The sequence below is a fragment of the Musa acuminata genome, chromosome BXJ2-8 (genome assembly GCF_036884655.1).
Source record: "Musa acuminata AAA Group cultivar baxijiao chromosome BXJ2-8, Cavendish_Baxijiao_AAA, whole genome shotgun sequence".
Lineage (NCBI taxonomy): Eukaryota > Viridiplantae > Streptophyta > Magnoliopsida > Zingiberales > Musaceae > Musa > Musa acuminata.
The window spans coordinates 6,562,129-6,585,317 of NC_088345.1; the positions used below are offsets into that span (position 1 = coordinate 6,562,129).

Consider the following 23,189-nt stretch of genomic DNA (forward strand, 5'->3'; position numbering starts at 1 on the left):
CAAATAGGACCAGTCTTTGCCTGAGTCGCGTAGCTCAGCCAGTTGATGCTCGAGCAGCACCTCGGCGAACCAGTCCAACCTATGCCGGAGTTGAGTAGCTCGGCCAATAGGACTAGTCCTTGCCCGAATTGTGCAGCTCGGCCAATTGTCACTTAAGCAACACCTCGGCGAACCAGTCCAACCTATGCCCGAGTTGAGTAGCTCGACCAACAGGACCAGTATTTGCCCGAGTCGTGTAGCTCAGCCAGTTAACGCTTGAGCAGCACCTCGACCAACCTGTCCAACCTGTGCCCAAGTCGAATAACTCGGCCAACAGGACCGGTCTTTGCCCAAGTCACGTAGCTCAGCTAGTTGACGCTCAAGCAGCACCTCGACGAACTAGTCCAACCTATGCTCGAGTTGAGTAGCTTGGCCAATAGGACTAGTCTTTGCTCGAGTCGTGTAGCTCAGCCAATTGACGCTCAAGCAACACCTCAGTGAACCAGTCCAACATGTGCCCGAGTTGAGTAGCTCGGCCGATAGGACCACTCCTTGCCCGAGTCGTGCAGCTTAGCCAATTGTCACTCGAGCAGCACCTCAGTGAACCAGTCCAACCTGTGCCCAAATTGAGTAGCTCGGCCAACAGGACCAGTCCTTATCCGAGTCGCGCAGCTCGACCAGTTGTCACTCGAGCAGCACCTCGACGAACCAATCTAGCTAGTGCCCAAGTTGAGTAGCTCGACCAACAGGTCGGTCTTTGCCCGAGTCATGCAGCTCGATCGATTGTTGCTCGAGCAATGTCTTGACGAACTAGCCATGCCCCTAGTCCCCCATAAGAATCCTAGAGCATGTTTCATTGGGGGGGGGGGAGAAGTGAAAGGGCATATTGTGGATCTCGTCATGTGGACACGGTTGGCAATCAGTCAGCGCAAACATGGAACCTCGGGAGGAAGATAAAGTGCCACGTCGAACGTGCCACCACAGACTCGGGAAGACGACCACTCCCCTCCCACGTCATCTGGAGCTGCACGAGCCAGCGTCGTGCCGACAAGGGTCGCTCCAAAAAGCTCGGGACGGTACCGCATGGTGTTGTTCCACATATATCAATCTACGGTCGTCTGAAGGTATAAACTCATCGCTCGAAGAATCAGCCGCCACATGCAGATCGCGTAAGATCGACCCTCAGGTGCTAGGATAAAAGCCTTCAGCCAGCATCTAGCAAGGGGGGCAAGCTTTCTACAGTAGTTCCATTCAATATTGACTTAATCTTCGGAGGAGCCTAAGTCGAGAAACCCCTCCAGAGCTAGGCTAGTTTGCAGGAATCTGACAGCGATAAAGCAAAATATGCCCATTGAAGAGGCGCATCCAAACCGACCCCGAGCTCAACCCGACCCAACAAAGGTTTGATCATTGGGACAATTCTAGACATTGACAATTGAATCAGAGTCATGCTGATTCCTTGATCATGGAGGTTCACAATGAATACACAGTATTTTGAATCTCTAAACAACAACTAACTTTAAGCTATTAGTTTTCCTCTTTTTCACATATAGTAAATATTTAAATCGGAATTTCAATGAAATTCATTGGGACTCACCATGTTGATCACCCAAATTTGTATTTATTTTATATTAAGTTGATTTCGAAATTTTGTCGGCTTTATTGATTTTGGTCTATTTAGTTTGGTTGATTTATTGCAAACATGTGAATTGAAGTCCCACAATTGAGATCTCCTTTTTTTTTTAACTTCATTTCGTAAAGATGTCTCTGTTGAGCCATTCAGGTTGATTAATATATTATTATAGAAAAATAATAATTCTCATATTTGAATTCACGTGTGAACTTGACGTAGGAAATGTATTCCATACAAGAAAACAAAGACACTAATAGTAATTCACTCAACCTCCCAATAGTAGACTGAGGCAATGCCCAGTTGGTAACTCTCACCAGGGTCCCACATTCCCGTCCAACCACCTCGCTCTGGGTACGCGAAAGCACGATTGGTCGGTCCCACCCGGGTCCCATGCGTCCCGTCAGTCACGTCCGCAGAAGGTTGTCAAACGGGTACGGCATGTTTCTCCTGTTCGGAAAGCAAAACAAACACGTATTATCCACAAGGCAACACACTCGTCAACTCACAAATTTACCGTGCGATCGATGGGTCGGACCCACACCAACACAAAAGACGGTCCTCGAGTTAGCCACCTTAGCACGCGCGTATAAAACGGAAAAGAAACGGGACATTCGGCTCCCCTCCCCTCCCATTCGATTTATTCTTAATTCTAATTTGTGTACGGCCTCATCCGACTCACCAACCTTATATACTCCCAGTGGTCTCCCCCTCGGTCCTCCCACCCGCTGGTCTCTTTCTTGCTGCTTTTAAGGGTCCGTGTCGAGGTGCGTGCTTCTGAGTCCGATATGCGTGGCGGCTACCAGCAATCCCGGCTCCTCTACGAGCTCTGCGCCCTCCTCCTCGCCGCCCTTCCCCTCTCCCCGGCCGCTCCGGAGGCCGGCGTGCCGGCGCCTGGGTCCCGCGCCGCGAGGCGAGCCCAGGTGTCGCCGGCGGGGTTCGTGGCGTTCCTCCTCGGGGCGTCGCTGGCGATGATTCTTTGTGGGTCCGTGACTTTCTTGATCGGGTTCTTGTTGATGCCCTTGGTGATCGGTTTCTTGATGCTACTATATGTTGTGGGCATCTTCTCCAATTTGTCCGGCTTGTGGAGGGCGATCCATTGTCCGAGATCCTCCTCGAGCCCTAAGGAAGTATCAGGTATCGATTGACTTTTCTCTTCGGTTGGATGTTCGAATTTCTTCAGGTTGTATGTGTCCTATTATTTGTTGTACTGATGATTAATTGCGTCTTAAATTGGAATTGTTCTGATAATTAGTTAATTTCTTCATAACACACTCATTGGGGATCAAAACGCCCTTACTTCCAGTTGTAGTTTAGAACTCTTTGGAATTTGTTTGTTGAGAATTATGTGCTATCTTCTGGGGTAGTGATTTAGTATCTATTCTTCCTTAAGAACTCGAGCTTGTGGATTTTGCTATACTAGGCATTCATGATCCACATATGGATGTGTTGTAGGATAAGCTCCTCTGTCATCAAATATGATCTATGACAAGATATATTGTAAGCAATTGGAACAAAGAAATATTTTTCTGGATTTAGTAGTTGTTGAATAGAGAAAAGAAGATATTAGTTGAGATGAACAAAGAAAAAAGATAAATATAATATTCACTTTAGCTCCACAGATCTCACACATGCACGATGAAATCATACAAAAAATAAATCTTTAATTCGTTCAATCATTGTGTTCTTTTTTAGTTACAATATTTTTCTCTTTTTATATACTCAAATAAAAAAATATAAATATGTACATCGAAAATATGCAATTAAGAAATTTATATCAAGGCAAACAATAATTAATTCTTTCCTTGAGAAGATAAATGTTATATCTGTGTTGACTAATAAACTTCCTTTTTAACGATATAGCTGATTTATAGACTTCCATTTTTATAGAATGATGAAACTTTCTTATATAAACAAAAACTTCACCAAAATCAAATTATGATTTCTTCTACTCATTGACTTCTATTTCTTTGTCTTGTGCAATCCTTCTAACTAATGTAGCAATATGGAAGATGTAGTCATTAATGACAATTACAAAATATTTCTTGTCTAATGTACTTTATTTTAAAAAAAATTAAATGGTCGTGCATGAGAATGTCATTATGATTATCACCCTATGGTGATCTCGTTGAAGAGATTTACATATACCAAACTGGAGACCCTATAAAGGACGAGTATAAAAGTGCTGAGCAGTGGTGAAATCACTTCATGACCCAGAAAATCACCTAAATATCGGTGTGAAATGTCAATAGAAGAATCTTAGTTCAATAGTACAAGGGGGATGAAGATGAGAAACATGGCAATATTCAATCTGTCTTAGTTTATGCTTTTATAGGAATCAAGATTTATCATTGTAATTGGTCTTAGTGAGACAGATGTTATTTTAGAAAGGTTTTGGTAGACTAATGTGATTTGGTCATAGAGGTGATTATAACTCCCATAGGGATAGAATTAAACAAATAACTTCTTGTGCATTGGAACTCATCCCTATGGACCCAAATCCATTAGTACTCATTGTAGTCCATGAGGCTGAGGTCGTAGTAAAAATGTTTGTTTAATTACAAATTTTTTGGTCATTTTCTAATGTATTGTTGGTTTTCTGAAGCTTTGGATCTTATATTTGAATGTTCACCCTTTGCTATCAGCATCAATATGGGGCCCATCATATTGTTATGCCAATTTTTTTTAGGAAAAAAGAAAATAAGTTTTTTAATTTTAGATTAGATGAATATGTTAGTTGAGAATAAGTTTTAAACACTGGTCTGACTAGGATTGGTTTTGGACGATGTGGCTCATTAATGATTGGCATCCAAACACCACTTGATCACACATAGTAGTGTTTGAATTGTCATATTTAGGAGATGAGGCATGGATCACTAGAGAAAATGACCAAATAGTTATTAATTGTTCTAGAGGTGCATCTTTTATGATCTTATGGTATACTTGTGGATTGCCCAAGTCACATTTGAAAGCTTGCAATTTCGTAGCCTGATCCAAGAAAGAGTCAAATCTTGTTTCTTTATCAATGTTCTTCTCATATAAATACGATTCATTTTAATGATTTGCAATCATGTTTCTTTATCAATGTGCAGTGACAAGGATAAAGCGTATCATTCTGGAATTTCCTCACTGTAATATATTTGTGACAGACTTTTCTTTTTGGCAGATCCTCTCTTTTCCAAGCTTCCGACTATTTGAACAGTGTGTGGAAACAGATTACATCTCCTGTAGTTGTTGCCAGATGCGGCAAGTTTTTGCTGGCCAAGAATACCACTTGAAATCAATTATAGACTTTGCTCATCGGGACAGCTTACTGTCCCTTCTTCACCCCCCCCCCCCCCCCCCTCCAATACCGTGGATCTGTATTGGTCTTTACACTCCACCCGTTCTGTAAAGATGGCAAGAAACCATATGCGATGGTTTTGTCCTGTTCATGTGTCTTGCTCAGCATTTATTGAGCAGATTACATGTACCGACTATCTCATGTTTTAGTAAGGTCATCATCTCAATTGCTGAACCCGAACGAAAAGTTTTAAGAGGTTCCGGATGAGATGCCACTACTATCTATATCTCTGTGATAACATGAGAAGGTGCCAACGAGCGGAAGACATGGCACATAAGACGCTCTCAGATAATGGGAAATTTGTTGGCTCTTCCAATAATTTGGTGAGGCAAGTCACTCTGATGCTTTTCATTTTCTTGCAAAACAATTTGGTGACAGAAATGGTATCGACTTTGGAAGTTCCGTCACTTGTCAATTGGTTGCCATACATACGTACCCCTTTCAGAGACCGGATGGTGTATATTTCTCACGTATATTCCGCCCCTTAACATTCATTCACCAAGCAAACTTTGGTTAATCACAAGTAACTATAACTATCTTGGCTATAATATTCCCTAATATTCTACCAATCATAACGAGTTCTAGATTATCTTAATTTTGTTTAAAAATTTCAACTATTGGTCAAATGGATTTTGTAGGGATATGTGTAATTTTAGAGTGGTTCTTGACTTAAAATACTTGTGAAGAGACAAAGAAGAATCTTATTAACACTGAATCATATTAGTTTCTTAGGTTGAGGACCTTTGAAACGCTCTATCTATAGCTGAGGACAATGAAATGCGACTTCCTGTCCACTAACGAAAACCAAGTCCTACTCTTCTCCATGAGTGCAGCACTAGAAGAAGCCTTTTAGACCCACCACAATAAGCCCACCACGTTCTTACTAGCATTTGCAAGCCTTATCCTAATCTCACAAAGCTGAACATTTCGCTGTTCCACATAAGACTCAGCCTGTGGATGAAACCAATCCCTCAGGTTTCAAACTGTAAAATATTGGACTTGCTGGCATGATCTCCAGAGAAAGCTCCTCTCAATCACATCTTTCTTCCTTCCCTAGTGCTTATGAGCACGAGCATTTCTGCAAACACATTTATAAGCCCTCATGCCAAAGTAAATCCAGGCATTTCTACTCAGGTAATAAATTCTAAAAAGTGAGACGCTGTCAAGTAAAAGTTCATAAACGAAAGATTTTTTTTTTAATCCCGGAATATTAATTTGTTTCATACTTAAGCCCTGATTTTCACTATTTTAACAAAATTCTAGTCAAAGTATCAAAATCAATAAAATTTCATGAAAAACTCAGATTAAATTTACAAGTTGTGAAATATATAACATGGAAAATAATTATAATTTTTTAAAATTATTTTAAATTTATTGTAGGAAGTATTTTTTTTTATAGGACATTGATAAATTGGATTTTTGTTGAACTAAGAAATTTTCGTGATCGTATCTTTGAAAATTAGAATTCAAGGATTACGTGTTGAATTTTCAGTGGAAGTGAGAGTAAATCTTTTACAAGATTTTAGAAAAAATTTCTAGGCAGACACTCTTCCACTTAATAATAATAATAATAATAATAATAATAATAATAATAATAATAATAATAATAATAGGAGCACCTAAAACCTCTGAGATGCATAGAAAAATATAAAACTATAAAAGAGTTCTAAAAAAAATAAAATAAAAAGTTAGAAAATATAACATTATACAGCTGGTATAATTCTTTGTGATGCATAGAAACAAAAGTAAAATTGTTATGGTCAAATAAAAAATAAAATTAAACTAAATATGTAAGATTATTCTATAAGAATAAATCTATTATCGTAAAAAAAAAAAAAACCTTTTTGTTATATTTGAATGACTATCAAATCTCACTCGTTAGAGGTTCATTTTTTCATATTTAGAATTTTAAGACGAACATTGTTCCAATTAATAATAGAGTAGATAATAAACGTGCAAAATGCTATATACGTGCTTTAAAACCTCTTCTGAATTTGTACATGAAATAGGAGCATTTTGTGGAGATAATATTCCATTTCTGTAGGAAACAAAAGTCAATTGGATTAGACTCAATCAGTTCTGATCGAACAACCAAAAAAGAATAAATTATAAGACTCTAATCAAAACAGTATTATTTATCCCATCCCAAATTGATTATCTAGATAATTATATATATATATATATATATACGAACTGCTGTCTAAGCCATGTGGAGTTCTTTTGGATTCTCAGTCAAATATTGAGATCTCTATACAAAGTTATAAAAATAAATTTATAAAATTAAAAAAATATTAAAATAACGATGTTAAATATTTTACTAGTATAAAATTTTAAAGATTTCAATATAATTAAAAAAAATAAAAAATTAAGATACTAAAAATAATTAATTATAAAAAAAATTAATAATTAACCCGAGGAATGATTAATTATATTGAGGCTCACAGCTTTCCTGTTTCATGAGGCTCGGATTTCTGCAAGCATGGACTTCTGCCGATGAATAATGATCCTTTTTCCATGTTTATGTGGCAACTTTCTACCCGCAACTCTCTTTCTCCATGTTTATTATGTTTATTATGATAGATATTTTGTCCATGATAATTAATTATATCTTGTTGCCAGCTTTTTCTTGGACCTCTTCATGAGGCTGAGATCAATACTCGGCTTCTCCTGACGAATATGTATCATTCATAATATTGGGTATATTTTTGTCGGTAACTCGTCTTTCCTCTCTCATGAAGTTGACACTCCTGTACGAATCACATTGCGCCGAGAGAAACAAAGTCTAACGGACTGTGGACCACACATGTCGATCATTAACGTGTAATGTATGATGATTTGTGTAGGAAAGATTTCCTTTTCAGTATTTTTCTTATACAGCCTTCTAATTCAAAAAATACCTAAAATATTTCTCATCAATTCTTCTCGTCATATTTCTTTTACCCATTTTTTCATCAGTTTTAAATCATTATTGTGTTTTCATTTAGCTCATTTATAATTTTTTTTTAAATAATATTTATAGTATTTTTATTGAGATATTAAAAATATTATAAAATTATTAATGAAAAAAGTCCTTATCAAGAAGGACCCCTCGAAACTAAAGAATTAAAAGGACTTTTGTGCAAACTGAGAAGACTTTGGGATCACATACAAAAAGACCAAATATATATATACATACCGATAAAGAAAAGGGCCAAAGAGAATGAGTTGGCACAGTAAATCACGTGTATAATTACAATAAATAGAGTAGTGGATGTCGAGCGAGTTAGGACGCCTTGTGCTGTACTTGGTTACGCTGTCCGCCACCGGCGAGCATTAATTGGTGGCGTTCTGCCTCCTTCCGATCCGTTCCCCGCAGTGGCGGTTTCGCTTCGTAGGTATATAACACCATCGATTCTCTATTTTTATTCTCTTCCCCTTCATCTTCGACTCTCTTCCAGTTTGTTTCACGTTTGAAATGCGGATGGAGAAGTAGGTAAACTACGCGTCTCCTTCGGCACGTCCCTTCGCCTGTTCTCCGCCGCTGTTGCCCACCTGCTGTCTCTGCCCCGTGGGAGCTCCCCCACCAACCGATCCGCCCTTCCCCCCCTCCCCCCCGGGCAGAGAGCATGGATATGATCCAGCCAGGTATATTCCAATTTCTCTTTCTTGTATGCTTTGCTTTTGTGAGATGATTGCTCTTGTGCTGGTATGCTTGGTTTTCTGGTCCTGAAAGGAAAATTAGGAGAGAAGAATTTGAAGTGAAATTTAAGTTCTAGGTTGGTGTCAAGTTGATGATATGGGAGCAGGAACTTCAAATCTTCCCTAGGAGCTGTTTGGCTAAGATCATGATTCCGTCGTTGGTGTGTCGGTGGCCTTTTTGATAATTGGTGCTGGTATAGTTGGCGTTGTTTTACACTGGACTATGGATCAAGGAGAAATGGTTATGGCTGTGTCTTTAGAATATGCAGGTTGTAGTTTAACTTATGTTATGGTTGATATGTATTTTATGAGTACTAACTAGATTCAAACTGCTTGTTACTTTGTTATTTATTAGAGGAGTCCTAATCAAATTCTAACTTCAAGAAGGATTAGGATTGGAGGTTCAAGTCGGAAGATGAGACCTTAATGAATTAGGATTTATTGATATAAATGCATCGTGCATCTCAAGGTTTTAGTGAGAGGAAGAGGTATAGAGAAAGACACTTTGGGTCTCTTGAGTTGTTCTCTAGTGGATCCAGAGAAGTATTGAGAGAAGAGTTTCTTAAAGTTTATATGAGAGGGCGTACAAGGGTTTTTGGTTTGACATTGAGGTAGCCTAAGAGAGGCATTCTTATATTTAATTTATTTAATATAGTGAAGAATTTAGTCTTCTCCATGAATGTAGGCAACAAGTGTCGAATCTTACATTGGTTTTCTGGTATATTCTTTATTTATTGATCTATTTTTGGTCTCGAGTTCTTCATTCTTCCCACACACACACACACACACCATAATTTACTGGTTCTTCTTCTACTCCTTTTAAATTGTCACTGTGTGAATCAATAGCTTGAATTTTATGTCTTAGAATCTTCTTCATTTCATCTGCTTTTGATATACAAAGTATGGATCAGAATATAACCTGAATGATGGGATCAGTTTCATGTCAGTAGTGTTATTGACATCCTCAACCAATGCAATAATCACCCTTCCATCTTCTGTCATGATTAGTAAGTGACAGACTGCTATATTCATTCACAAACAACTTGAGAATAATTTTAGGTGGCCAAAATGTCTTAATGTGAAGGCTGTGACTGATCAAATCATCCAGCCATTACATAAATATGCCAACAGAATGCTGACATGTAGGTGCAGTTAGTCTCGGTTTGATAATTTAAATTTTTACAGGCTTCGCATTTTGGGAATTTTGGCCATGTCATATGCTCATTGGGCGTACATATATCAGAATCTTGTGAAACATTATTGACAATATTGATATCAGGACTTTATGGTAACTTTTTAGATTCATTGAGAATGTCAATGTCACACATTTAAGTCTAGGGAACAAAGCAAAAAATTAAAACCATAATTAAAGAAACATTCAAGTAATTTTCCATAATATTTCAAGTATGGAATTGTATGAATATTATGAACAGTTCATACAAAATTAAGTTGCTTTCTCTTCCTTGTGCGGTTACAGGCTTTGACATAAATAAGTTAAGTCAAGAAGCTCAAGCCCGGTGGTTGAAGCCTGTAGAAGTTCTATATATTCTGCAGAATTATAACTGTTTTGAGATCACTCAGAAGCCTCCTCAGAAGCCACCTAGTAAGTGATATATTCTTCCACATCTAATACATACAATATCTTGTTCTGCCCAGTTAGGGTCTTCTTCCCACTATGTTTCAAAGTGCTAATTTGTTTTTTTTTTCTTTATAGGTGGTTCTTTGTTTCTTTTTAACCGTAGAGTGCTTCGTTATTTTCGTAACGATGGACACTCATGGCGGAAAAAGACAAATGGTAAAACTGTTCGTGAAGGGCATGAGCGTCTTAAGGTATGTGTTGCTAACCATATGGTATATTGAAATTTTCTTATTTCATTTCGAGTATACTCAAGATTTTTTTCTTCTTTTTTTTTGTAATACGGCCATCAATTTTTCACAAAGATTTGCTTGTGATTTTTTGTCTCTTGTAATATAGCTGGTTCCTTTATTGAAAAGAGATTTTACAAGTAAAATATTGTAGAATGCTTTAATGGTCTAGCATTGTAGCTTGAAACTGTCTCTTGTTTTTTTGCTGATGAAGAACATTCCAGAAAAACTTAGATAGTGCCATCCGATAGTCTTGAAATCATAGTATGGGAAGTGAGAACTATTAGTTACTAACACAATGGGGAGAAAAGATGTATAGGGTATATTCTATGATGGAGAGCCCCTAAACCAAATAGCTATGAACTTCCATGTATAACTTTGTAGGTCTGTGCTAAGAGAAACAATAGGGCACATAATCCAGTTAATGGTTTGCTCTGGAAATTAATTTGAATTTTTTGTTAGAACATAATGATCTATGACACACAAAAATCATTATGAAATCGAAGCTTACTGAATCATGTTTAAGTTTCTATAATGAGTACCACATAGTACCAACATTCTTCCTGAAGCCATCGGCGGTTACAAAAATTTTGAGTTGCCTTTGGCACCAGGTTATATTTAACATATCACAAACTTATACCATTTCTTGTTGATTTTTCTTGTATGTTTGTGAAGAGTTAATTTAACTCCATGTTAAACATCAGGGTCAAGTTATGATTCATCTTTCTATTTTCTTTCTTACGTTTAAGCAAAATACTGTTTTTTTTAATAATTTGAATATCTTTTAGTTGACAACAGTGCTTCTACTGTTCTTGATATACTTTCAAATCAACAAATCATTTGTATTATGTGTCTGTTCATGGCTAGGTTGGCAACTCTGAAGCATTAAATTGCTATTATGCTCATGGAGAACAAAATTCTAATTTTCAGAGGAGGAGCTACTGGATTCTGGATCCGTAAGATTATCAAATCCTAAAGACTTCTGGAGAACTAGAATTATTACTTATAGATAATTCTCATCTGAATCCTGTGTCATGAAAGTGGTCTCAAATTGGAATAAGTTGGATTTAGAAATACTCTTGACAATTTTAAGCAACCTTCTATGATGCATGAATGATCATATAAGAAACTTTTACCAAGTTTTAAATGCTAATTTGTAATGAGTAGTGGTCCACTGTCATGAACTCATGATAATATAAAGAATGTTCCATTGTGATGGTACTACTGCATGATTCACATATTGTTTATCATATAAGGTTGGACCAGTTAAAAATATCAGTTGTATGGTGCGGGATATGAATTATTGACTGATACCACATGATTTATATACTTTAATATGTCAAATCTTATGAAATTTTGACACCAAATGCATAGATATAAAAATACTTTAGGTGCATATGCTATATATGGCAAAGCTTGACATTACTTTGTGTTAGTATATATTGTTACTTGTCATAATAATTTAATAATAATTTTAATTACCATTGCTAATCTATTTTAATTATTTATTATAAAAAAATTAGTAATATAACTCTTAAAAAATATATAGAAATAGGAAGAACATATGATAAATGAAATAAGATTATTATTTTTATGCTTAGTGCAAACAATTTAAATAATTTATAACAAAAAGTCATCATATGAAGAAACATGATTTTCCAAAGAAGTATCTATATTTGTATCCTATCACTTTTAATAGTCATAAAAAGATCATATACTTATAGAAAGTATTGAAACACATATCTAGTGAGTATCAACATTTATCCAATATAGATATGACAAACAATTTGAAGCAACCTCAAAGCATGAGCTTGTATGAGAGTTCACACATGTAATAAATTTCTCAAATAAATTTTCTTTTTGAATGTAGTTGATGGGTACTTCTAGAGGATAATCGAAACATATTTCATTTTTATGCATATATGAAAAATTATCTTAATGCTGACAGTATATCTGTTCATCAAACATGCAAACCTTGTTGTAAATACTACTCATGTCCTCCTTAGAAGTTAGAACCTTATTTATTTAATACTTGTGGAATTTTTTTTTAATCTTTCAACAGTTTTAACTTAGATTCTTCCTTCCTAGATCTAGCAATATTAATAATAATTTCAAATTTTCAACTCCTCTTTTTTCCTGACATATTCTGTTTTGCACTAAACTTTTACTTCTAATTATTATTATTTTTTGTTGTACGAGAGTGGTATGTTAAGAAGAAATAGCACAATCACCTTGTTTGTGTGTATTATTTACATCTTAAGTTAGCTGTGTCTTAGACCCCAAAATTGATCTAGTGTTATCTTGACCCACAAGTTGACCTGTACCGCATGATCAACGGGTTGGATGCTTATCAGACATTGACTAATGATTGAAGATATTCTGAGAAATGGCACAATCGCCCATTCTGGTGATATGATTGAAGCTATGGTTGGTTCCTTCATACTTTACCAAGCTTGAATAGCAACTGATATGACAAACAGCATACCATACTGGCACAAATTCCTTCTCTTGAAGTTATATTGACTGCTTAAACTGTATTACTGGTTAAGCTACCATTTTGAAGATCTATTCCTGTAGCTATATTATTGTAATGACAGAAATTTTAGTGTATTTTCTTATGTGCAGGGCCTACGAGCACATAGTTCTTGTACATTACAGAGAAGTTGTCGAGGTTTGTTATCACTTTTTTTTCTGTTGATTAAGTCAATTATTTTTTGAAAGGAGAAGGCAGATGATAAAATGTGCAAGTCTCTGAATAATCACTTAGGATGAAATGAGACAAAATGACAGCAACTTATCTATTTTTCAAGCATGTAGCTAAGATATAACCATGCTTCAGCACATTTTTTGGAGCCTAATTTCTTTCACACTCTTTGCAAGCATGTAGCCTAATCTCTATCAGGATGCACGATTTAGAATATGATAATTGGTAGTTGGTTGTGCTCTTAAGACTTCAAATTGTTTTACTTTGTATCACGAGTGCCACTTAGTACTAAATAAGATTTGCTTTCCTCTGAACTTCACTAAAATTACATGACAATCAGATTAGGCTCAGGTACTCTTTGATTATTCATTTCCTTTTCCTGTTGGAAAAGCTAAAGGGCAAATGAGATGAGTGGGTTTTGTAATCGGTTGGTAGAATTCTACTATGTTTATCTTACACTGAATCACTGATACGGAAAAAGTTAATTAATGAGGTTTAACACATGAATACAGAATGTGAATGACTTTAAATATTTCCAGCTAAGCCTGAAAATGGTTCCAGGTATATCAGATTAAAAAAATAATAATCTTTGAGAGCAATTTCTGGTTTATCTGAAAGTTAATTTACAAGCAGAATATTCTTCTTTGTTAAAATGGTCCAGGGTTTTTTACTGTAAACTATCTGGTTAAGGTTAATTGTTGAAAAATAATTTAGAGCTCTTATAATTTATCTAAACTAAAAGTTGAGTGCAGCTATTTTTGCTATCTAAATTATCAGTGTTCTTATGCTTCTACGATGCTGTTAAAAAACAATGTTTACTTTGCAACACCTGGCGATTTGATTATGGTTCATTCTTGCGTGTTCCAGGGAAGATACACACCTAGAAAAATCTTAAGCATCTCAAATGAATCTTCTCCAACATTGAGATATAGTACCAGTGTCAGCAATGATCTAGCACAATGTTTCCCTTCTTGTACTGGTGAATTGAATGAACCTCGTCAAAACTCATGCAGTCCTGTGTCAGTGGAAGAAGTTAGTTCTAAATTTGAAAGAAGAAATATTGAGACATCCCACTTAAATAGGATGGACAGATCAGAATCTTGTAATCAGCTGTTGTTGCCAGAGCTCAACCAAGCACTGAGAAAGCTCAAAGAGCAGTTAAGTTTAGACGATGATGAAGAAGATAAATTTGTATCCCCCAAAAAGGAACTACTTCCACATGGCAATCTGAATGTGGAAACACATGACTTACAGCATCTGAATAATGAAATAAGGAACTCCCTAGATGAAACACTTCAAAATCCACTTGACGAATTTAAACAAATGTCAGATGGTCATTTTGATGAAGATGGCATGCAATATGACGATATGTTGAATAATTCAGGTATGTGTTGTTGTTTGATCTATTGCATGAGATTGGAGAAATATCTCTTTGTTAAGGTAGAATTTATATTTTTAGTGCTTGATGAGTTTAATAAAGGAAATCAGCTGTACACAAAAATGTTTATCAAGGTTTAGTGAACCCTCTTTTTGTCTTTTATCAACTGAGTTTTAACATGAGTATAAGTCAACCATCTAATTGTCCTTTATGCAGCTCAAATTTGATTTTCTTAACAAGTCAATAACTAAAATGTTAGTGGTTTCTTTCACTGTATTAACTAATTGCCTCTTCAGTTATTTTTACTAAGAATAAAGTCATCAGTCATGAAAAATTTCTTTAATCTGCCAACTAGCTGATATTTGGAATATCATAATCCTCTGACATTGACATTTTATTCCTTAAAGAAGGTCTAGTTACATATTATTGTTAATGTTTTTTCACCATTAAGCATCAGATGGTATGAGATGGCCCCAAGGATCTACTTTTCCGCAATGCTATGCTTCTGAAACAGATAATCGTGGAGCTAACTGTATTCTTTTTTCAGCTGAAAATTGTGCAATTTACTTCTTAACTTTCAGATATATGGTATGACCAGAATCAGTTTGAAGCACCTCTTGAAATAGACTCAAGTTTGACTTCACCACAAGGTTATCTGTTTACTATGCGGGAAGTCACTCCTGAATGGGCATTTTCTTCTGAAAATACGAAGGTATAGTTAATGAAGTTACAAAATTTGCTTCTCAACAGAAGTTATGGTTTAATTTCTTGATCATTCTATGAGATTATGCCATGTTTTGCATGAATGACAAAAGTTGAATATAGAAACTAACATGCACAGGGATAGTTGCCCCGTCACAATTGTGGTTACATATAATTAATGATAAGTTAACATTTTCTAATCTTTATGTTTTATGTTACTTGCAATTGGGATAGATTGGACCTAGATTAACTAGATAATGATTTAGGATATCTTAATAAAGAAAAAATATGACAGGAAATATCCTAATATGCTTATTTGTTATAGTTTGTACCTGAGTTTTGATTTTTATGTCTTGACTAAGCATGGTTCCTAATATCACTTGGACTAATACATATCGGCTACTATTTACAGTCAGGGCATGAACTGGGATGTGGACTATCTATTTTCGGGTGAATCAAGTCTGATGCATGGGTTACTATTTCCCTTTGAACTGGGCCTACTGCCCGGTTTTTTCCCGTTTTCAAGCCTGAATCAGGTGGTAAGCCCACCACCTGGTTCAAATTTCCCAAAAGGCTCGTTATGATCTCATTGGAACCTTTAAAGAGAGCTAAACGATCTTTTTCCTGACCTTTCTGCACTCTCTCTCACAACCCTCTCTTACTCTAATTTCTCTCAAACTAATTAGGGGTTATGGTCATGTCAGGGATTGCCATGCTTAATCAATTGTCAGTGTGCTTTATATTGTGTTGGACCAATATAAAACACATCCTCTCCAATTCTTGTTGTTTTTGGTGATGTATACAGTCAACTAGGATATTCACACTAGTCATCTGGATTGTCACAATGCAGCATAAGCAAAATATTTTCTGTAGAAGATAAATACGATATTGAGTCAAGCAAACTATTAAAAATTACATGATAACTCAATTAAGACAGCACATATTAGGTCAATATTTCAATCACAATATATCAAATTCTAAAAGTAATGCAATTCCATTGAATAGACAAAAGCCACAATGAATGAGTTGTTGAGGATTGAAGGGTTTATTGGGGAATTGAATAGACAAAAGCCACACTGGATTATGTCTGTAGAATCAACATCCACATGCTTGATACTATTTCATTTTAACATGACATCATAATATGCAGGTCATCATCACAGGGAACTTTCTATGCAGTCCTTCAGAGTGTGAATGGACTGCATTATTTGGAGATACTGAAGTTCCTCTAGAAATTGTTCAGGATGGTGTCTTCCGTTGCCTTGCTCCCCAGCACATTTCAGGAAAAGTCAAACTGTGCGTTACATCTGGCAATGGGAAACCCTGCAGTGAAGTGCATGAATTTGAATTTCGGGAAAAGCTTCAAAACACCAGCTCTAGTAGTACCTTATCACGAGTTGATGCATTAAAAACCTCTGAGGAACTCATGTTGCTTGTCAATTTAGTTCAGATACTTTTATCTGGAGATAGTACATCAGTTACTCAAGAAGATGAGCTTGAACCAGAAGTCAATCCTCTCTGGAAGTTGAAAGGATCGAAAAACCAGTTGGAGTTAATCATCGGATCAATCCTAACTGGATCAGAGCCTCCAGGAAAGATAATAGAGTTGATTCTGCAAGAACTACTGAAAGATAAGTTGCAGCAATGGTTATCATCTAAACATCAGGGAGAACCTGACGATGGTTGTCTGTTGTCCAAGCAAGACCAATGCATCATACACATGATATCTGGCTTAGGATATCAATGGGCCTTGCACCCAATTCTTGATTCCGGTATGTGCATAAACTACCGTGATTCAAATGGATGGACTGCGCTTCACTGGGCTGCAAGATTTGGAAGGTGAGAATCAATGAATCATTGATTCCCTTGGACTAACCTAAAAATCCTTGTATATGACAATCAATTAGAAGAATTAATGAGGAGATGTCAAATATAAGCATAAAAATATCAAACTAATTCCAAGCTATTTTCTCCTCTTTTGCACACTGAACTATCTTTTGGAATATTAACCTTTGCAGGGAAGAAATGGTTGCTTCACTTCTTGCTGCTGGTGCTTCAGCTGGGGCTGTCACAGATCCAAGTTCACAAGATCCAGCAGGCCAAACTCCTGCTTCTCTAGCTGTTGCTAATGGTCACATAGGTCTTGCTGGATATCTTTCAGAAGCTGCACTAACTAATCATCTCTTTTCTCTTACAACTGAGAAAACTGAGATTTTGGAAGGGTCTTCTTCTGTGAAGGCCGAGAGAGGTGTGGACAACATATCTGAGAGAAGGGCCCACTTACAAGGTGGGACAGAGAATCAGCTTTCACTTAAAGATTCTTTGGAAGCTGTCAGAAATGCAACTCAAGCAGCAGCCCGTATACAAGCTGCTTTCCGTGCCTATTCTTTCAGGAAGAAACAACAAGATGATATAGTTCGAGGCATATATGATATGTCACAAACACACATTTATGGATTTTCAGTTGCATCACGGATGAACAAAACTATTCTTGGTTTTCGTGATCACAAGTTTGTTAAAGCAGCTGTATCGATTCAAAAGAATTACCGATGTTGGAAAAAGCACAAAGAGTTCCTGCAGCTACGGTCTAATGTTGTGAAGATACAGGTACTTGAAATTTTTCTCTCTTTTTTTTTCTTGTCAAGTATGTATTTGCGTTTTAATATGCACAAAATATTGAACATAATTTTTCAACATAGGAAGAAGATCAAGTTATTTGGATATTTGATGTATAATAAGTAAAAAGAATATGACCAAAAGGTGTGCCAGTGTGTTGGGCAGCAGGTTCTTACCTATCAGTATGGGGATTCTATGCTGAGCCGGTTTGTAGGTTGTAAATGGATCAGACAAAGATCATTCCATATCCAATCCGATTCTGTATATGTTGATAAGGGGAGGGGAAAGGCGGAGGGTGGGTGAGGTGATGCACAAGTTTGCTTAGGTCTCCTAATTGGGTCTAGTTTTGGTTGTCTGAGTCTAATTTAAGTTCAAGATTTTCTTTTTCTGTTTTTTGGTATTCATAAATATATTTTATCATTGTATTCTTGTATTTTCATGGTGTTTCTACAGTCCTATAGTCAGTTGTATTGGAGCTGACAAGTCCTATTTTAGGTAAAATATAGTAAAGGAAGTTTTGTAGTTACTAGGAATTCTGTGATATTATGATTTTTGTAGTGAAGGTTGGCCTGAGGGCCTTGTTTCATGGGTCAGTTTTGATGGAATAGGAAATGGATGTAATCACATTTTGAAGTAATAGATTTTTACCTTTTGGTTAAAAAAAAAGTAGAACCAGTAAATGACACTTGTTCAACCCCTCTTTTGTTAAAATTCAGCTAACATGCACCCTTTTGGGTACAATTGTCGATATGTGTTCAATATAACGTAAAAGCAAGTTCAAATCCATCAAAATTCATCATTGTTTGGTAAAATATTCTATGTTATGTATGGACATATATCACCTTGCAATGATCGTCGTTTTGGGTACTGGACCCATTTTGGCAATCTATTGGATTGGACCTATATGTACCGGTCAGTATCGGTGTCCTGACATAAGGTAGACCGGTATGTACCGGTGTTCCCTGGAGGAAGAAAAAGAGGGAAAAGAAGAACGGGCGGTGGAGGAACAATAAAGTAGGAAAAGGAGGGAGGCAGGAAGAAGAGGAAGAGGTTGAGGAGGAAGAAGTAGAAGTGATAGAGAAGGAAGAAGGATGAAAAAGAGAAGAGGTGGGAATGTACTTGGGAAGGGCAATGATGTTGGCAGCGGCGGCAACAGCGTGACTAAGGATTTGCGAAGCAACGACAACGGCAGTGAAGTCGTGAAATAGTGTCAGCGACGACGGTGGCAGTGTCATAGACAATAAGAGGGCTCGCAAGCCCGAATTTTTTTCCCCATTTTTTAACACCCTCGTTTCAAGTGGCTCGATTAAAATTAAAAAAAAAAAAAAAGTGATGGGGTCGTCCAACTCGGGACTGGTATGTACCACCCATTTCGTACCATTTCAGGTGGTATAGCAGTCCCTGCCACCTGGTGCAATTGAAAAAGATAGTAAAAATATTTTTAAAAAACTGGCCAGTATGATCTTTTACTTCAGCTTGGTCAGATCAATAAATATATGTAGGTCCATATTGGCTTGACCAGCATTTCAAACCTTGATTTATAAATTAAAGGGCTGTTATTTTGAGAAAAACAAGGATCCTTGTTTCTCAGTGCTGGACTGCTCTAGTGGTGGAAAATAATTTTATAATTATATATATATAATATACAATATATGATATATCATTCATGAAGGCTGAAACTGACCTGTAATAGAATTTGGTTGTCCTGCCAAGATTCAAACCATAATTCAAATTCCTTGAAGATTAGTTGCTTCAGTGTTTGCATTACTCATCCTTGTAGAACTAAGAGTAGCTTAGTTATGTTAAGTTGTGCTTAAGTTGTATTTTCGAATTCTATAAAAATATTTGATTTTAGAGCCCTTGCATGTGTAGCCTTGGAGCCTATCTCTATTCAAGCAAGTTAATGAAAGTTCTACTGAATGCTTTTCAGATTTGATCACTTTGAAGGGATTACCTATCTCGTTCTCTTTTCCAGCCCTTTTTAATTTCTGGCTGGGATCCAACATTCTGTTTTAAATGTAGGTATCATTTAAATTTTGGTTATACTTTGAGTAAATACTTCTAAGATTTCTAAAAACCAGTAAATGGTGAAGTAAATACTTCTATGATGTCTAAAAGTCAGTAAACATACTGCAGCCAATTTGGGCTAATGAATCTATTCTATCCATTGTCGGGAATTTGGTTACGTCCTTTTATGTGTCTGTTCTGCATAGGTCAATGTCTGTTGACTTTTTTCTGTGCTTGGTTAGCAGTGTCAATTGAAGTAAATTAATTTTGTTTCAATCATTTTCTTCTTCAAATCATTGCTAAAGTCAAATATAATTTATAATAAATATGAAAATGAACATACCTCTCCGGTCGTTTGCTTGGTCAGATAACCATTTGAAGAATACATTACAGTTATCATGATTTTAAGTATGAGAATGATACATTATTCTGGACTACTCTGGGAGTTATTGTCCATGTTTCTATTTATACAATATAAACTTTTTCTTGGACAGCATAACAGACTTGAATAACATCTTAGTATTTCTTTAAAAATTTAAGGGAGTTTTATAACACTTTAATCCACAATTTGAGAATGTGATAAGTAGAAACACATTTTAACTTTTACTATTCAATCTAGGTTTAAGATAATAATGTCATATAGGTTAGACAATGGAAGTTGGTAGTGTCTATGAGATGTCCTTGTGCATGGCACCTTTTGTTATCAGATGTCAAATTCTTAAATAATGTTAAACATGAGTTTAGTGTTCTCACTAGTTATCAACTGATTTTTGAGAAAAAAATAAAATTGGAATCTTAAAAAACATAAAGTTTAGTTTTCTCACTAGTTATCACTTGTGCATTACAACTTTTATGTTTTCTTTCTCTATTTAAATAGGTGATGAGCAGACACCACTTGGCTGTCCTTTTATTAAAATAGGTGATGATACAGGTGGCTCATGTATTCTTCTTTTTATATGCTACTTTTTTGTCAGTCACATTTTAGAGCTCATCTAGCAAGGAAGAAGTACAAAGAATTCCTTCGGAGTGTCGGTGTCCTCGAAAAAATCATGTTAAGATGGTATAGAAGAGGAGTTGGCTTACGAGGGTTTCAAGCTGAACCAAAACCTATTGTAGAGGAGGAAGAAGATGACATAATCAAGGTTTTCCGCAAACAAAAAGTTGATAAAGCTCTGGATGAAGCTCTCTCAAGGGTCATATCTGTGGTAGAGAGTCCTGAAGCACGGGAGCAATACCGCCGGATGCTTGAAAGCTACCAACAAGCTCAGGTAAAAAATTTGTATTAATATTGCACCATATACTTCCCAAACAACAAGTTCAGGCTCCAACATGTGCAGGTGGTGTTGTAGTGCATATTACTGTTTACCTTTGAACTAGCATGAAGAATGAAAGGTGCATATCTGTCATTTATTATGAAACTTTGGTGTGACCTTTGCTGTTGGAATATCATCATTGAGATTTGAGAACTCTATCAAATCTTATTGACATTGCCATAAACTATGTGATTAACTTAACTAATTAAGCAACACACTAGTGTTTGTAGCTCTATTATAGTTTAGATCCCCTTTTAATGTGAATTTATGTTGAGGGCAAATCTTGTATATTTCATGTTTCCTGCCTCCTGTTTTCCCCTTTTAAATTTCATTGAAGGTGACAGGCATCTTGCCCTTGGAGGTATTGTTTCAGTTGCATAAAGCGTGAATTGTGGTCAGCTGAATCCTAATATTTGGAAATTAAGAATCTGAGGTATAATTATTAGAAGAATCTTAGAAACACTTAGATTGTGCTGAAAGTCTGTTCTGTGTTGCATGCTTTTGGCATTGCAAATAAAGGTTTCATTGAAGCTATTCTCTAGTTAATAATGTAAAGCACCCTATTAAACAGGAAGTATTAGAATTCTTGAGTACTACTTCCCATATTCTTTTCTATCTCTGGCATTCATATAAGAGAGCTGACATTTTATCCCGAAAGTTCGTTAAACCAGCAATGAGTAAATGTGTTATTGGAAGAAATATCCTTGACTATGATTTTTTTTTAGTTTCTACAAGGATCATAATTTTTGCCTTCTTCACTTATCTTTCTTTGCAGGCTGAGCTGAGCCAGTGTGGATAATGGAATAACTGATATAATTATGAGCTTGGAAATACAGAGTACTACACGCCTCAGTTGTATAAGAGAAGATTTGCTCAAGGTTGGTTGAACAGTTCTTGGATACCAGAGGTATATCAGATAAGATATAGATATTGGTATATATGATTGAAGTAGCATCGTATGTCCTCGCAGAGGCAGTAAGCTGTTCATTTTGTTAATGCAAATGGAACCTAGTTGTTGTACATAATTCTAATTCGTATAGTTGGTTTTGTCAACATGTAATTGCTTGTTACATGATATGCTGTTTTAGCTCCAGGTATATTGATATTCTGAAGTCAAAGCTAGCTTCTGACTTAGTTTATCATATTCCTTTATTTTGGTAGGTTTGACTATCATATGTGCTGTTTTTTTGTTTTAAATTTGATCTTGTTTATATTTGCTTGTTAGATGATTGGTTAATATCCATGTATATTAATATTGTTTGTTTCAAAGTTGTAACCTAGCTTCTAGTTTAGTTCCTCATATTGCTATATTTCAGTCAATCTCTTCTGCTTTGGGTTTTATTTACTTAAGGTGAAAAGAGCAGAACTATCTAATGCCGACTTTTGATCTCATTGAAGTTTGACTTGTTCATTCTATTATCTAAAGAATTCATAATAAATATGTAATGGGACTACCTTTCTGCACCTCTGCATGACCAATTCTTTTATCACGTATGGGGGGCAACAGGGCATGCTTGCATGTTCTTGAGCAAAATTATTCAGAGATGAATCATCAACCACCCTCAAGATCTAAAGCTCGGAAACAAACAAATAAATGCCCACCATCCTATGCTGGTTCAGATATTTATTTCTTTGATGCCTCTTGCAGACTAATGATACTTTACCAAAGAAGAAGATAACCAACTCTTTCTAGATGCAGGTAGCTCGACAGTTAGAGAACATCAGTTATGACTTCTTAGGGGCTAATTACCTATTACCTCTATAGTTAAACATCTTTAGTATCCTTATCCTTCAATTAAAAAAATTATAGTAATTTTTTTATAATTATGAAAGTGAAACATTTAACATCATCTACCTTAATATCATTAGCTTTACCGATAGAAGATATAGCAAAATATAATTGTAACGTCCAAGTTATGTTTTTATTTATTATGTCCTAATTAAAATTTTTTAGTCAACTATTATGGTGGTGG

The 23,189-nt window shown here is 36.0% G+C and overlaps 2 protein-coding genes across 3 annotated transcripts; both read left to right on the top strand.

Annotated features, from left to right (window-relative positions):
• The first annotated feature begins 2,265 nt into the window (after positions 1 to 2,265).
• Positions 2,266 to 5,037, top strand: LOC135618930 (uncharacterized). Its single transcript, XM_065120403.1, has 2 exons — positions 2,266 to 2,746; positions 4,776 to 5,037. The coding sequence occupies exons 1-2, from the start codon at positions 2,398 to 2,400 to the stop codon at positions 4,805 to 4,807; spliced, it is 381 nt and encodes a 126-aa protein (XP_064976475.1). The 5' UTR covers positions 2,266 to 2,397; the 3' UTR covers positions 4,808 to 5,037.
• A 3,154-nt stretch (positions 5,038 to 8,191) lies between these two features.
• LOC135582633 (calmodulin-binding transcription activator 4-like) lies at positions 8,192 to 22,389 on the top strand. 2 transcript variants are annotated; one of them, XM_065120405.1, is made up of 12 exons: positions 8,192 to 8,326; positions 8,422 to 8,576; positions 10,108 to 10,233; positions 10,345 to 10,460; positions 11,364 to 11,452; positions 13,122 to 13,167; positions 14,068 to 14,584; positions 15,160 to 15,290; positions 16,431 to 17,119; positions 17,299 to 17,887; positions 20,878 to 21,171; positions 21,992 to 22,389. In XM_065120405.1, exons 2-12 carry the CDS (start codon positions 8,558 to 8,560, stop codon positions 22,013 to 22,015), a joined length of 2,640 nt encoding a protein of 879 aa, XP_064976477.1. In that variant the 5' UTR covers positions 8,192 to 8,326; positions 8,422 to 8,557; the 3' UTR covers positions 22,016 to 22,389. The 2 variants fall into 2 exon arrangements, with proteins under 2 accessions (XP_064976477.1, XP_064976476.1); XM_065120404.1 differs by having other exon boundaries at positions 8,425 to 8,576.
• The last annotated feature ends 800 nt before the right edge of the window (positions 22,390 to 23,189 follow it).

Coding starts and splice junctions, on each gene's coding strand:
- LOC135582633 (XM_065120405.1), top strand. Junction 13,168..14,067: donor ATTACAGAGAAGTTGTCGAG/GTTTGTTATCAC, acceptor TGCGTGTTCCAG/GGAAGATACACACCTAGAAA. Junction 15,291..16,430: donor TTTCTTCTGAAAATACGAAG/GTATAGTTAATG, acceptor CATAATATGCAG/GTCATCATCACAGGGAACTT.
- LOC135618930 (XM_065120403.1), top strand. CDS start 2,398: ATGCGTGGCGGCTACCAGCAATCCCGGCTCCTCTACGAGCTCTGCGCC. Junction 2,747..4,775: donor GAGCCCTAAGGAAGTATCAG/GTATCGATTGAC, acceptor TCTTTTTGGCAG/ATCCTCTCTTTTCCAAGCTT.